Below are 12,127 nucleotides of genomic sequence, written 5' to 3'. Positions count from 1 at the left end.
GAGCAGCAGCAAGGGTGGTAGAACCCTGTAGGCATTCATACACTGCTCTGCAAGCTTGTTCTCCCCTCCCCACGAGGTAAGAAATCTGTTTCTGCTCTGGTTGACCAAGTTGCTCCACAGCTCTTTCCCCAGAAACGCCAATCCCTGTCCCCAGGCTGGGTTTTCCTTATCCAGCAATACCCCCTCCAAGGAGCAGCTCACAGCTCCCCAGAGCTCCAAGGCATGGAAACAACTGCCCTTGTCAGGCACGCCACTACAACAAGGTCCCCTCTGTTTCCTTGTCACCAGTCAACATTTCCCGCTAAGCCTCCTGCTCTTAAATCTTTGCACAAAAGCACATAAAAGTCCTTAGGGTGCAAGATCTTGCTACAGATGGTGCTGTAAGGTACCCAGTCCTCTTTCTTCCCCTCCACCAGTCAGGTTACAAAAAACCCTGCTGTGCTGCCTTCCACTTTGCGTTGTTGGCTTTCAGGCAGGCTCTGCTGAAGCGTTTTGTCTGTTCCTCTTAACTGCTCCATATTTTGGCACAACAAACAGCTCTGAAAGAGGATCAGGGACTTAAGCATCAGCTCAGGGTTGTGATGCAACAGCTGAGCTGTGCGGAGAAGCTGGCCCTGGAGGGGTGCAAGGATGCCACCGTGCAGGACTGAGGTGACTGGTGGCTTTACAAGGTTCGTGTTCCCTTGGGAACCAAGATGCAGAGAAGCTGGTATTACCTGGAGGACTGGCCTTGCTACAGCATTTATAAGCCTCCTCTTCTGGAAACCCGTGCTGCAGTGACCACCGCAGCTTGGTACACAGATTGTCCACTGGTATGAGCAAGAAAAAAACTGGCCAGCACACGACACCCATCTTCCCATCATTATACTTTAAGATTAAAACCAATGGAGAATGAGCAAACCAATCTCTAAAGAAAACCCATGAAGGACAGGAAACGAAATGTCACATTTTTCTTTATTAGAGACAACAGTCAGTGTATCAGTCTGTGTAAATCTTCCAGGGCAGCTTGACCATGGATGGCTTTCTTCCAAGCACCCACAGAGATCAAATCAAAGAGAAAAAACAAATCAAAGAGAAAAAACAAAACGAACATCTCGATCATAAATTAATGCCCTTAAATAACTTCTCTCACTACCACTAGAAGGTAATGACAGAGAAGTCAAAATTCTTGCCTGAGAAGCACACCACTCCTGGCAGTTGTGCTGCCCGCTAAAGGACAAAGTGCCGCCTGCGTCTGGGATCAGCCCACAAGGGTGGAGGGAGAAAAGGAAGGAGGAAAGAAGCAGCCCCAATTACTTTGGTTTTCCTTTCCCTCCTTCCATTGTGCTGGGCAATGGGATGTCAGCTACCGCTTCCAGCTGGCCCGGAGGCAGCACAAAATGGTTGTGCAGAGGAGAGCAGGGGGTGGTAGGGGTGGTACACTATTTACACGTGGCACTCAAAATCTCAGAGTCTCTGCCTACAGGCCATGTCATCCTCCCTCCACAAGGCTTCCTGCCTCTAGTTTAAGGATGGGATATCTGCTTTGTGGTTCTAAGGTGGGTTCTCCTGGCACCCATACAAGGAAAAAGTGCGCAGGACTGGCTGCACATCGTCAAGAATCAGTTATTGTCCATCGCAAGGAGCCATAAGAGAGGAGAATGATAGAAAGGAAATGCATGTGGCTTTGCTGTTATTCCCTGGAACCTGTCTGCCTCAGGCAAGCGCGTTCACCTCAGGGTCTCTGCTGAGTAGGAGGGCTCCTTCCTCATTCCCACAGGGAAGGGCAGAGCCACCTCCTACAGGATTCTAGCCCTGGGGTGTAGCTATGGAGTGTGCAGACAGTGCCAGCTGTGCAGGAGCTCAGGGACTATGAAGAGGATGATAGCCAGGGGAACAGACTTCCAAATCTTTGTAGCAGCTCAGCATGCCAGGCAACTACATCTACCAGCCCCTGCTTTGGATGGGGGTGTGGTCAGATCACATGTACCAACACCAGTCCTAGGCATCAGTTTGCACTTGCTCCTGTTTCTTAAAACCAGCGGTGCAGAGAGCTGGGAGTGGTGGGAGTGATCATCCTACAAAAATTGGTCCTGCAGCCCATGGGGACAGATGGAAGAGACAGAGGAAGCTTAAAACAGGCCAGAGGATGGAAAGCTTGAAGACAGCGAGCAGTGGGGTGAAGAAAACAATGCTGGTGCTAACGCTTTCCTATAGCACAAGGGAAGGAGCTGTTCTTGCCATTCGTAATCATCTCCAGATGTTTAACTGGCTTCCACGTGCCAGAGGGAAGTGGTGCATCCCGCACACTCAGCAGTGTCCAGTCTGTACACGGCAGAGTACAGACAGAGTTGCACGGCAGTGTCGTAGGGGATTTTCCTCCCCGAGCTGGGCAGCAGGAGTGTCTGAAGGAAAAGGGAATTTCCAGGCAAACGAGCACGGGAAGAGAGTGGAAAGCAGAGGTTGGTCCCAATCCAACCAGCCACCCCCACCCAAAGCAGAGGAGGAATCCCAGGCTGGACATAGACAGAAAGTCATGGAGGATGAGTCGCCATGTGAAATACATGTTTTTATAACAGTCTGCAAAGCCTTTCCTCTGGCCCTGCTGGCACACTCAGGCATCATCAATGAGCTTTTCACCGTTTGTGTCTTCCTTCCCACTACCCTCTCTCTCGCTTCCTCCTTCTTCTTCTTCGTCTTCTGCCCCGTCCGTGTAAGTGTCCTTCTGCCCATAGTTAAGAGTAGTGCGGGCAAGGTCCACCTCAATGGGAAAGACATCTGCATCTCGGAGCACGGCATAGCAGTCATCGTAGTACTTGGACATCGTGGAGACAAATCGCTGGAGCTGGAACACAATGTCTTGCACTGTAATGGAGACAAGTTGGGAACAAATCAGGTGAAAATCCCCTTCACAAGCAGAGCATGAAAGCTGTGATCAAGCCTCCCTTGCCAGTATTAGTTAGAGTCTCCTATGCATTAATCCCTTTTGGCCTCCAAGGGTGGATGCCTTGCGCGCAGCCACAGAAGGGTTCTTCAGCAAAGACTGAGACGAAGGAGGAGAATGAAGGCCAAAGCCATATCTGTCTGACCCCTTCAGGTAAACACCGCAGTGGTACTCACCGTGTTTCTGATCCAGGAGCTCTATTTTCTCTAGCACATCCTTCCTCATCTTGGCAAAGCGCGTGCGAGCCTCTTGCCGGCAGCGTAGGATAAGGCGGTATTCATAGTTCCCAGTGCTGACCCGGTAGAGGGGTTCACCCAGAGCCTGCCAAAAACACAACGCCATTTCAGAGACTCCCACAACAGTGCTTGTACATGGAATTTGACTACTGATGTGGACTCATGATGACCCTGGGTTATTACAGCCCTCAAGCTCACTGGAACTACAGTCAGGAAGCATGAAACATTAGGAACACTGAGCCATTTCAACAAACTGGCAGTCAATGGGGCCATTCTGAAGACCAAATACACACCAAACGTGGTAAAGAAAAGCACCACTAAGCAAAGAAAGAAGGACAGGCACCTTTCAACCCAGCATGGTGAAGTGGAAAGGCTTCTTATCTGAACTATTAAGACAGGCACTATGAACAAACAAGCCTAGGGTCTAAAGGATATATTAATTTATATCAATCACACAAAAAATCCTGCCCTCCTCTGCAAGCTTTGCCCTGTATAGATTGCATTACATATTATACACCTACAGAGGGAAAACTGTGGTATCTACAACCACCCAGACACAGTGCTGGAAACCAGGAGGGAGGGACCTATATGTTGTTCCACAAAATAGTTTTGAGAGAAAGGGGTTAGACCTGTCAGTAAACCAGCATTCTTCTCTTGCACCTGTAGACATAACATATATAAAAATCCGTGTTATGGACTATGGCTTGGCACACTGCATGCACCAAAACCCAAAGATGTTACTCTGCTGGGCAAGACTGGGATTCTTCCCTTCCCATTTAGCATATCATTAAATATTCTGTTAGGAAAGTTTTATTCCTTCCTGGCACTGGGAATTGGGCATTCCAAAAATTAAAATCCCTGCTTAGAGATCAATACCTAGGATAAAGCACGATCTTACTTTTATGCAGGAAAATTGGGCATGTAGGGGACATCTTTAGCTATCTTGAACAGAGGTGTTAATAATTGGTTGTAAAACTCTAAACCAGACAGCAAACTGCTGCTGGAGAATGCTGCCAGTATTTTTTTTTTTTAAGATTTTAAATGATGTATTTTTAGGAAAAACCCTATTGTTGAGAGAGATCCTTTAATCAATTTCCCTCAACTAGAAATGCAGCTTTCACACGCTTTTTGCTAGAGAAGCTAAACCTCCATTTCTGAGAAACAAATCCAGAATTAATGATAAGCTGTCCACTACACACAAATGGAATCTGTGAAGATAACACCTTAATCCTCCTTACACAAGCTAATATTACTTAAACACTGAGATAGGCAACCACCGAGCAAACAAGATGCAGATGGCTGGTCCCTCTACTATTCCACAGCACCAGTGACTCATGACAGTTATTGGCAGCATTTCCTAGGTAGCATTTAAGGATCTTCAAATTCTAACATGTTAAGAACAAACGTGTGTAGTACTTAGGATGTATTCACTAGTTTGGATGCACACAGGCATAGAAGTGCTTTTGCATTTTTATGGCAGTGTGCACAGGGAAGCTGGAGAAACAGAGTATGCAGTTGTCATTGCCACAGTACTGGTACTCACAATGCAGCTGTACTCTTCATCATCCATCTCTTTGACTTTCAGGCAGTAAGACTTTGCAGGGTTTAAAATAAAAAGCAAAACAAGAAGGAAATATTAAAGATTAGAAGCAATTCCACCATCACCCAATAGCCACAGGGTTGTACCATTTCAAGCCTTCCTTCAGTGCTGCAGGTAGGGACACTGGGGAAAGCACAGCGGGATCAGAATATCTTAAACATCCCAGGTGGAAAGAAAACCTATTTAGAGAAAGACGGGGAGAGAAAACGGTGGGGGAGAGAGAAGGCACTTAATATGTATATTACAGGAGCAAATACTTTAGGTAAGTATAACCTAACAATAGAAAAATCCTGTCTTCATCCACTGTTTGGGAAAATACGGTACCAGAAAAGTATGAGGAGGGAATAAGTAAAGAGAAAACAAACAAACAAACAAACAACAAAAAACCAAGATGAATTGCGGGAAGGACTGATGTGGGAAGAGATGCTGCCATATTCACTTGCCTTAGGGCTGTGGCTCCAAATAATTCTCTTAGCTGGGAAAAGGAAGTAGATTCCTACAGTTATAGAACAGATGCACTTAACAACCCTATCCTTTTTGGGTGTAGAAAACAAGGGGTGAGTGGAATTGAGGAGGAAAAAAAAGGCATGGTCTAAATGAAAGCAAATACCACTCGACAGTTGTTTACTTTGACTAAAGATTATGCAAAACTACCTGAGAAACATGGACTGGAGAGCTATTTAGGGGAGTTCAAGAACATGAGTTGCATAGGAACTCTTTACAAATAAATCAGGAAATTAATTCAGTCTGGTAGAAAATAAGTCATCTGGATTCTGAGAGATCTTTCTTACCAGTGAGAATTAATAGGTTAAAAGCAGGTGTCTGAATCTGAGTAATCTGGCAGTAGACAAAGAATTGGAAAAAATAACACATTATTGCACAGATTGTGGAAGGATGGAATGTGACCATATAGGCTATATGTGACTTTCAGACTATGAGTCTATGAAACTTAATTTCAACCAGCACTAAAGAAAAAAAAAAAAGCAAATGGCTCACCAAATATTCAAACTTGACATCCAGGTATTTTTTGATAGTCAGCCTTGTGTCAGGAATGGCTTTATTCAGATATGTATTCAAGTCAGTAAGCATCTGTAAGGGAAACATCCTGTTGCTGAGTACAGGACCAAAAAGCATGTCGACAATTCATCAGGTGTAACATTCTAACTAGCACAGGTCATGAAACTGCCTCTAGTTAACTCTTTTTTGAACTAGAGCATATTTGAAAGAAAACATTTGGTCTTGACTCAGAATTGCCATGGTTAGAGGATCCATTCCTGTCACTGGTGAGTGTTTCCAGTGTTAGAAATGCATGCCTCATTTCTAGTCTGAATTTTGTTCATCTGAATCTTGTTTCATTTTCAATTGATCCTGGAAACCGCTCTCTCTGATTCAAAGGCCCACTACCCAATGTTGTCCATCCAACATGGCACTGAACACGGTGGCCAAATCAACATTTAATCCTTTCTTTGCTACACTAAGTGGACAGATTCCCTGGAGACTCTCACTCAAACATATATTGATTGAAATCCTTAAATTGTTCCTGGACTGCTTATCTAAACTCTTTTAAATTTAGTGATATATTGGTACCCATAATCAAAAGATCAGGGAAAGGGCTCTAGGGACTACACTGATCAAACTACTCCCCCTTCCCTGAAACAAAAGTAGAGGAATGTACTCATGTGCAAAAGTCAAAGGGACAAGATTGATATATTCACTACGTTACCTCTTAGGTTCTTTATGAAGAGAGTTCCCTGAAGGAAAGCAGACAAAGATAGTCCTACCTACAATGAATGATTTATAAGCCCACACCTTCAAAGACACTCTTCTGTCTTTCTAGATCCCCTCTTCTCCAGATCCTTTACTCCTACGGTTAAATTCTTTACCGGCTTAATTGTTTTCAGAAGGTGAATCCCAAACTTCTCAATGTTGCGATGAGCATCAGCAAATTTCACAAAGGCTTCACTGGCAGCTGGTTGTGGCTCCCGTACACCAATGACAGAGAAAACGTCTCCAAATGCTGGATGAGAGCAATAAATACAAACAGATGAAAGAAGAGGTTGACCCCAGAGAATAATCTTGCCTCCACTGTTACAACTCCTACCCATAACCTTGCAATTACCTGGGGAATGATGCTACATATTCCCGAAAGACCTGGGGTAGAGGTTGGCAGGGCATTTCTTCAATGCCTCATGTGAAAGACATGGCCTGTGTTTACATCGTGACCACTAAAACCAGGAAAGCAGCCCTTCCCTGCTCATTTCTGCAACACTTAAGTTTTCTCTGAGTGAGGGAATCATGCATCTAAGTGCTGACTAAAACTCCTGGAACTGGAGGTCAAAGATTTCTGCTCCCTCCACTCAAGATTCTTTACCTCTGTGTGTCTGGGATAGCTCAAAGAAAGCCCTGAGAAGACACTTGGTGTGCTCTGTCAAGCCTGTGATAGAAGCCAGAAAAAAAATATTTAAGTCATTTCACTGCAACATAATGGAGGCATCCTTCTCTCCCATCTGGTGTCCGATGGAAGATACGGTTTACCTTTGTATAACTCTGCAGTCCTCTCCAGCTCCTCTAGTCTCTTCACTAGTCCATCTAAATAGAAACAAGAATCAGAATACAGAATTACAACAGTCAAATCTAGGACATGATTAAGACTTGACTGACTAGAAAAACACCAGTTTAATATATTTGGTTCAAATTTCTCTCACATCTAAAGCCTGCCCCCTGGTCCAACATAGGAAGCTTTTAAAATAACTGCCAACTAGTTTTACAGTGTGGCATCATCACCTATCAGCATTCACTAAGTGGGTCCGCACTTTAAATTAATTTGTCCTTAGCTAACATTCAAATGGCCCCAGTGACAGGATATATCACTCAGGAAGGGCAGAGGCAATCACAACAGTGTGGTATAGCAGAAGGAAAGAATTATGAAGGAATAATGTGGAACATGCAAGTAGCTATAAAAAGCTGTTAAGCATAAGAGGGTAAGTGTTCCCTTAAGAAAACGTCCTCCTGGACAACACTTACCATTGCAAAGTATGGCTCGGCTTAACCCCAGGGCATCCGCTGTCCCTGAGCTCATGTTCTCTACCAGTCGATGCTTTACCTTCTTCAATACTAAAGGCCAAAAAAGAGTTGCAAAACAGGATGAGGGTCATTTCTATGGGCATGAAAAGCACACTAGCATCCTTCACTGATTTCTCAGGCATTGAATAAACTGGCCAGTCTGAACTTAACTCACTACTGAGGTAGTGAGCAGAAAAAGAATACCACAGAAACTAGATGTTTGGTCCAGCTGTGCATAGCACATCTTCTGTCTGTTCTGTTCTCACATCCTATATACTTCAACCAATAGAGCTCCAGAATTTCTTACGGAAGCTACCTGTCATGATATTCGGAACTAAACTTTGCTTATGCTACTTGCTGTATTACTTCAGCTGAAGTCAGGAGATGAGGCCAAAAGCAAGACAAATAGGATTTAATGCTCAAAGTTATCCTTTTGCTTATTTTTATCTTTTGGATCTTAGCTAAACACTTTTGTCACCCCTTGATAGAATTAATTTCTGGTTTTGGTGGTCATACCCTGCAAATTACCAGAGACAATTATGTTATCTTTGGAAACAGATGACTAAGCTACATTTACTTAGAGGCAAACTTGCAGAGGTGCCAAGCACCTGCAGCTCCCAAGAACTCAGCTGCAGCCACAGCATTCAGCATTTCTGGAAAATACCATATTCTCACTGCCCTTCTGTTTCCCCAAAAATCCATCTCAGCCCTCACCATTTTCCTGAACCCCTGTCATCAGGTCATCAGCACCTTAATCACCATGAAAAGATATGAAAGATTTTTTAGGAACGTGAGAAAGGCAGACTATACAATGGAGACAGAGGTGTAGGCTTAGTTCAACACACACACACTTTGTTTTAGAAATAAAGCCTCCCCTCTCTCCTGTAAAATTTATGGTTGTACAAAACTCAGTGTAGATAGGTATTTCATCACTGTTCTCCAAGTTGAGAAACTGTATCCAGTATTTTTCGATAGACACAATTCTGTGTAGATCTGAAACTCTCAACAGATCAGCATAACTTACATGTATTAAAAATAAATAAATTAATATCTGAGTTTCATCATCCATGCTAAACACAGCACAGAAAAATAAGCCTCCCTCAACAACAGTCAAGCCTCAATTTAACTTTCAAGACTCTTTCAAGAAGTCAGGGAAGAGTTTTTTTAAACCTGTAATTCTCTTTGACAGTATCCACATGAAAATGACTGAGTTAAGAGGAAGAATGGAACCAGAATTTTACTGTGGTTTTAGCTGGGACCAATCTTTCACCCCTCCACGTCACTTTAACAGTCTACGGAGAAAGAAACCGGTCTTACCGATATCCAAAGACTTGCCCTGCTTTGGGTCAGCCTGAAGCTTGTTGTAATGAATTGTCACTTCTCCCTGCAGAAAGAGCAAATCCAAAACTGTTGTGCTGAAAGCAAGTAGCAGTGGCTTTCATTACCAATGGACAATAAACTTTAAGCTACGACCCAGAAGCTCCAATGGCCCCCTCCTACCTCTCACCTTTACCATCTGTATCATCTTGGCCACCTCCACCTTGGTCTTCCCCTTGACAGACTTCCCATTCACTCCTGTGATTTCATCACCAGCTGCTACAGTGCCATCTAAGGCTGCTGGAGTGTTATCAAATACCTAGCAGAGAGGAGAGAGAGGACAGTAGTCTGGAATCAAGAGGAAGAGAAAGGTGAATGCAGGGCTGGAGAACAAAAAAGGGACAATTACATTCCTCCTGTTAAACTCAGTTGTATTCAGTCCACAGTGAGGTTGCAGTTTTTTCCCTTTCCTAACTAAGAGGAGGGCTGATCATCTTGTTCTGTCAGGAAGCGCTTGCCTCCAGGACGTACCTCCTCAAGCGTAGGACTTCTTGATGTTGAGAATACCACACTGTTCCCCTGTGAATTCTAACACGCTCTCCAAGGAGAAGGATAATTTCAGAAGTCTTAATTTAATTCTTCCACACCTATTAGGTACTAGGGTAAGGAGATGATGTCTCCCACTTTGAATAAAACAAATAGCATAGGACTCTCCATGCTTTCCATCTCTCAGGCCAACACTGTTTTACGAAGATGGTTTATTCTTCCTCCCTGAGTGCCCACCTGGACAATGTAGAGACAGGGGCAGTACTGTGCTCCTCCCCCAATGCTGATCCCAATCAGGTTCTGAGAGTCCTTCTTCAGGGTCACTGTCCCAGGTACAGTGGGAATCCCCCTGGAGTGAGAAAGGGGGAATGAATAACTGAACATGGTAGTCAGAGCTGCGTGTGTATGAAACACCTCTGGTACCTGAGTCAATACAAACTTAAAACATAATGGGTGCTGCACATTTGAACTCATCACATTATCTCGCTGTAGAGTCTGTCAGCAGGGGCCAGCGGAAAGACCTTCTGGGCTATCTTTTTTGAGACTGCACACAAGGATTAGAGGTGGGAGAGACACTCTCATCCATTGCTAGGCACCGAGGAAACACTATCATGTTTTAGAGAGTGTTTCATCTGCTCTTAGTGCTGGAGTGAGAGGAAAACTCGCACAGCATAAATGAGATATAAGACAAGGGCTCCATGTTAAATTAATTGCTAATCTCATCAAACCTTTTACTTGCTCAGGAAATGCCAGTGTTCTCCTCCTTACAGACCTAAGAAGTCCAGAGTTTCTCTCCACTTCTTCTTGCCTCTTATTATCTTTCCTCCATTGTAAATACTTTTTTCTCTGGCTAAGCTCACTAATTTACAGAAGACTTGTCAGCGCTGCTTTGCAATCAGAAAAGCAGGGTAGTCATTGCAAAGCAAAAGAAAGCATTTGCCTTTGCTCACCAGCACAGCGATGCCTCATCCCCAGTCTCCAGGGGGAGCAAGAAATCAGGACTGAGCAGCAAGGCTGACTCTTCAGCACAGACATCAGGAGCATGTAAATTTATCCGCCCCCATTAGGTCTTGGCTGCAAAGACTATTTCTATTGTTAGCAAAAAACATGAAAAGATAAATACTCACAGCTTATCTTCCTCAATATCATAGTCCAAATCCGCAAACATTGTTTTGGTTAAGTGAAGCCTGTTTGCCTGAAACTGCTTATTCCAAACTCCCTGGGAAGAAAGAACATGATAAACCCCAATAAACCAGTGATCTCAATAGAAAACTGCAGTGAATCAACCTGTCACCCTTGTCGATCCCCTTCTCATTTCTTTTCTTTTTTTTTTTTTTTTGAATGTCACATCGTGGTCACTGTTCTTATATCAAAGATGAAAAATAAGTCAGGTGTCTCTGATCTCTGCTCTGAATGAGACAGGGGAAAGACCTCGAGCTTGAATGCTTGTTTCAAACACACATGTGCACAGCATTTCCAAAGCACAGAACAAAACATGGTCCTTTCTGGAAGCCATTTCTTCACACGCTCTACCTGCACCATAGCAGCTAAAGATACTTATGGGTTTATCCCCTACATCTGTTAAACATCTCCATTTTGTTCTTGACTTCATAGCAAGTTATATCACTTTTTGACGTTCACCTCCCATCTTGTGAGGCTTCGCGAAGCTTTTCACAACTTGCTTTCACAAAAAGCCTCATTATTTCCCCAGGCACAAGCCCCCCTCTTTCATTTCCTATTTAATTTCAGACAGTAATCAGCAGACACATTTGAGTTTCACTCGCCTTTCAGCAGCACCGAGGGCACAGTAACGCCGCGTCGCAGCAGCCTCCCGAAACAGCCACCGCCACATCCAACCCCACTGGCTGCCGCCGGGTGAGGGCTTCACCGACAGCTGGCCACGCCGCCGTCCCACCCGTCACCGCCCTCACACTTTTGCCGCCGCGTGGTGCCAGCGTGGCCGCCGCCGCCCCCCACCCTCTCATCGGGCTGGGCCCCGAGCAGGGACGGCTGGGCCTTGGGCCCTGGCAGCGGGGTCTCCCGGTAGCCCCGAGGCCTCAGCCACAGCCCACAGCCCCAGGGGGCTGCACCGGGCACCGGCCCGGCCGTTTGGGGTGGGGGTGGGAAGTCGCCCTGACAGGGCCCGGGGGTCGTACCCCACTTCCCCCACAGAAACCGTCGACGGAGCATTGGCGGAGGGGGGGGGCTGGGGGTGAGGGGATGCGTCCCGTGGCTCACCGGAAGTGAGTGCCCGGCGCGCGATCCCCGGCGCCACCGGCCGCCCGGTGCTGTCAGCCAGCCAACACGTCACCAGGCCGGAAGCATCCGGGCGGAACCCCGCCCCCTCCGCTCGCGTCGAGCCGCGTTGCCATGGGGACGGAGACACCCTCCCCGCGGGGCGGGGCCGGCTCGCTTCCGCCGCCATTTTGAGAGCGGCGCGGC

The 12,127-nt window shown here is 45.6% G+C and overlaps 1 protein-coding gene across 2 annotated transcripts; it reads right to left on the bottom strand.

The window, feature by feature from the left end:
- Positions 1-936: 936 nt before the first annotated feature.
- Positions 937-12,015, bottom strand: PICK1 (protein interacting with PRKCA 1). 2 transcript variants are annotated; one of them, XM_075077082.1, is made up of 13 exons: positions 11,924-12,015; positions 10,813-10,904; positions 9,923-10,034; positions 9,330-9,458; positions 9,140-9,206; positions 7,784-7,873; positions 7,295-7,348; positions 7,131-7,193; positions 6,643-6,776; positions 5,756-5,848; positions 4,703-4,753; positions 3,100-3,244; positions 937-2,844 (listed from the first exon to the last, which is right to left on the bottom strand). In XM_075077082.1, the coding sequence occupies exons 2-13, from the start codon at positions 10,851-10,853 to the stop codon at positions 2,594-2,596; spliced, it is 1,230 nt and encodes a 409-aa protein (XP_074933183.1). In that variant the 5' UTR covers positions 10,854-10,904; positions 11,924-12,015; the 3' UTR covers positions 937-2,593. The 2 variants fall into 2 exon arrangements, with proteins under 2 accessions (XP_074933183.1, XP_074933192.1); XM_075077091.1 differs by lacking the exon at positions 11,924-12,015 and adding an exon at positions 11,466-11,593 and having other exon boundaries at positions 10,813-10,900.
- Positions 12,016-12,127: the final 112 nt, after the last annotated feature.

The sequence above is a fragment of the Phalacrocorax aristotelis genome, chromosome 1, assembly GCF_949628215.1.
Source record: "Phalacrocorax aristotelis chromosome 1, bGulAri2.1, whole genome shotgun sequence".
Lineage (NCBI taxonomy): Eukaryota > Metazoa > Chordata > Aves > Suliformes > Phalacrocoracidae > Phalacrocorax > Phalacrocorax aristotelis.
This window is presented reverse-complemented; position numbering and strand designations above follow the sequence as displayed.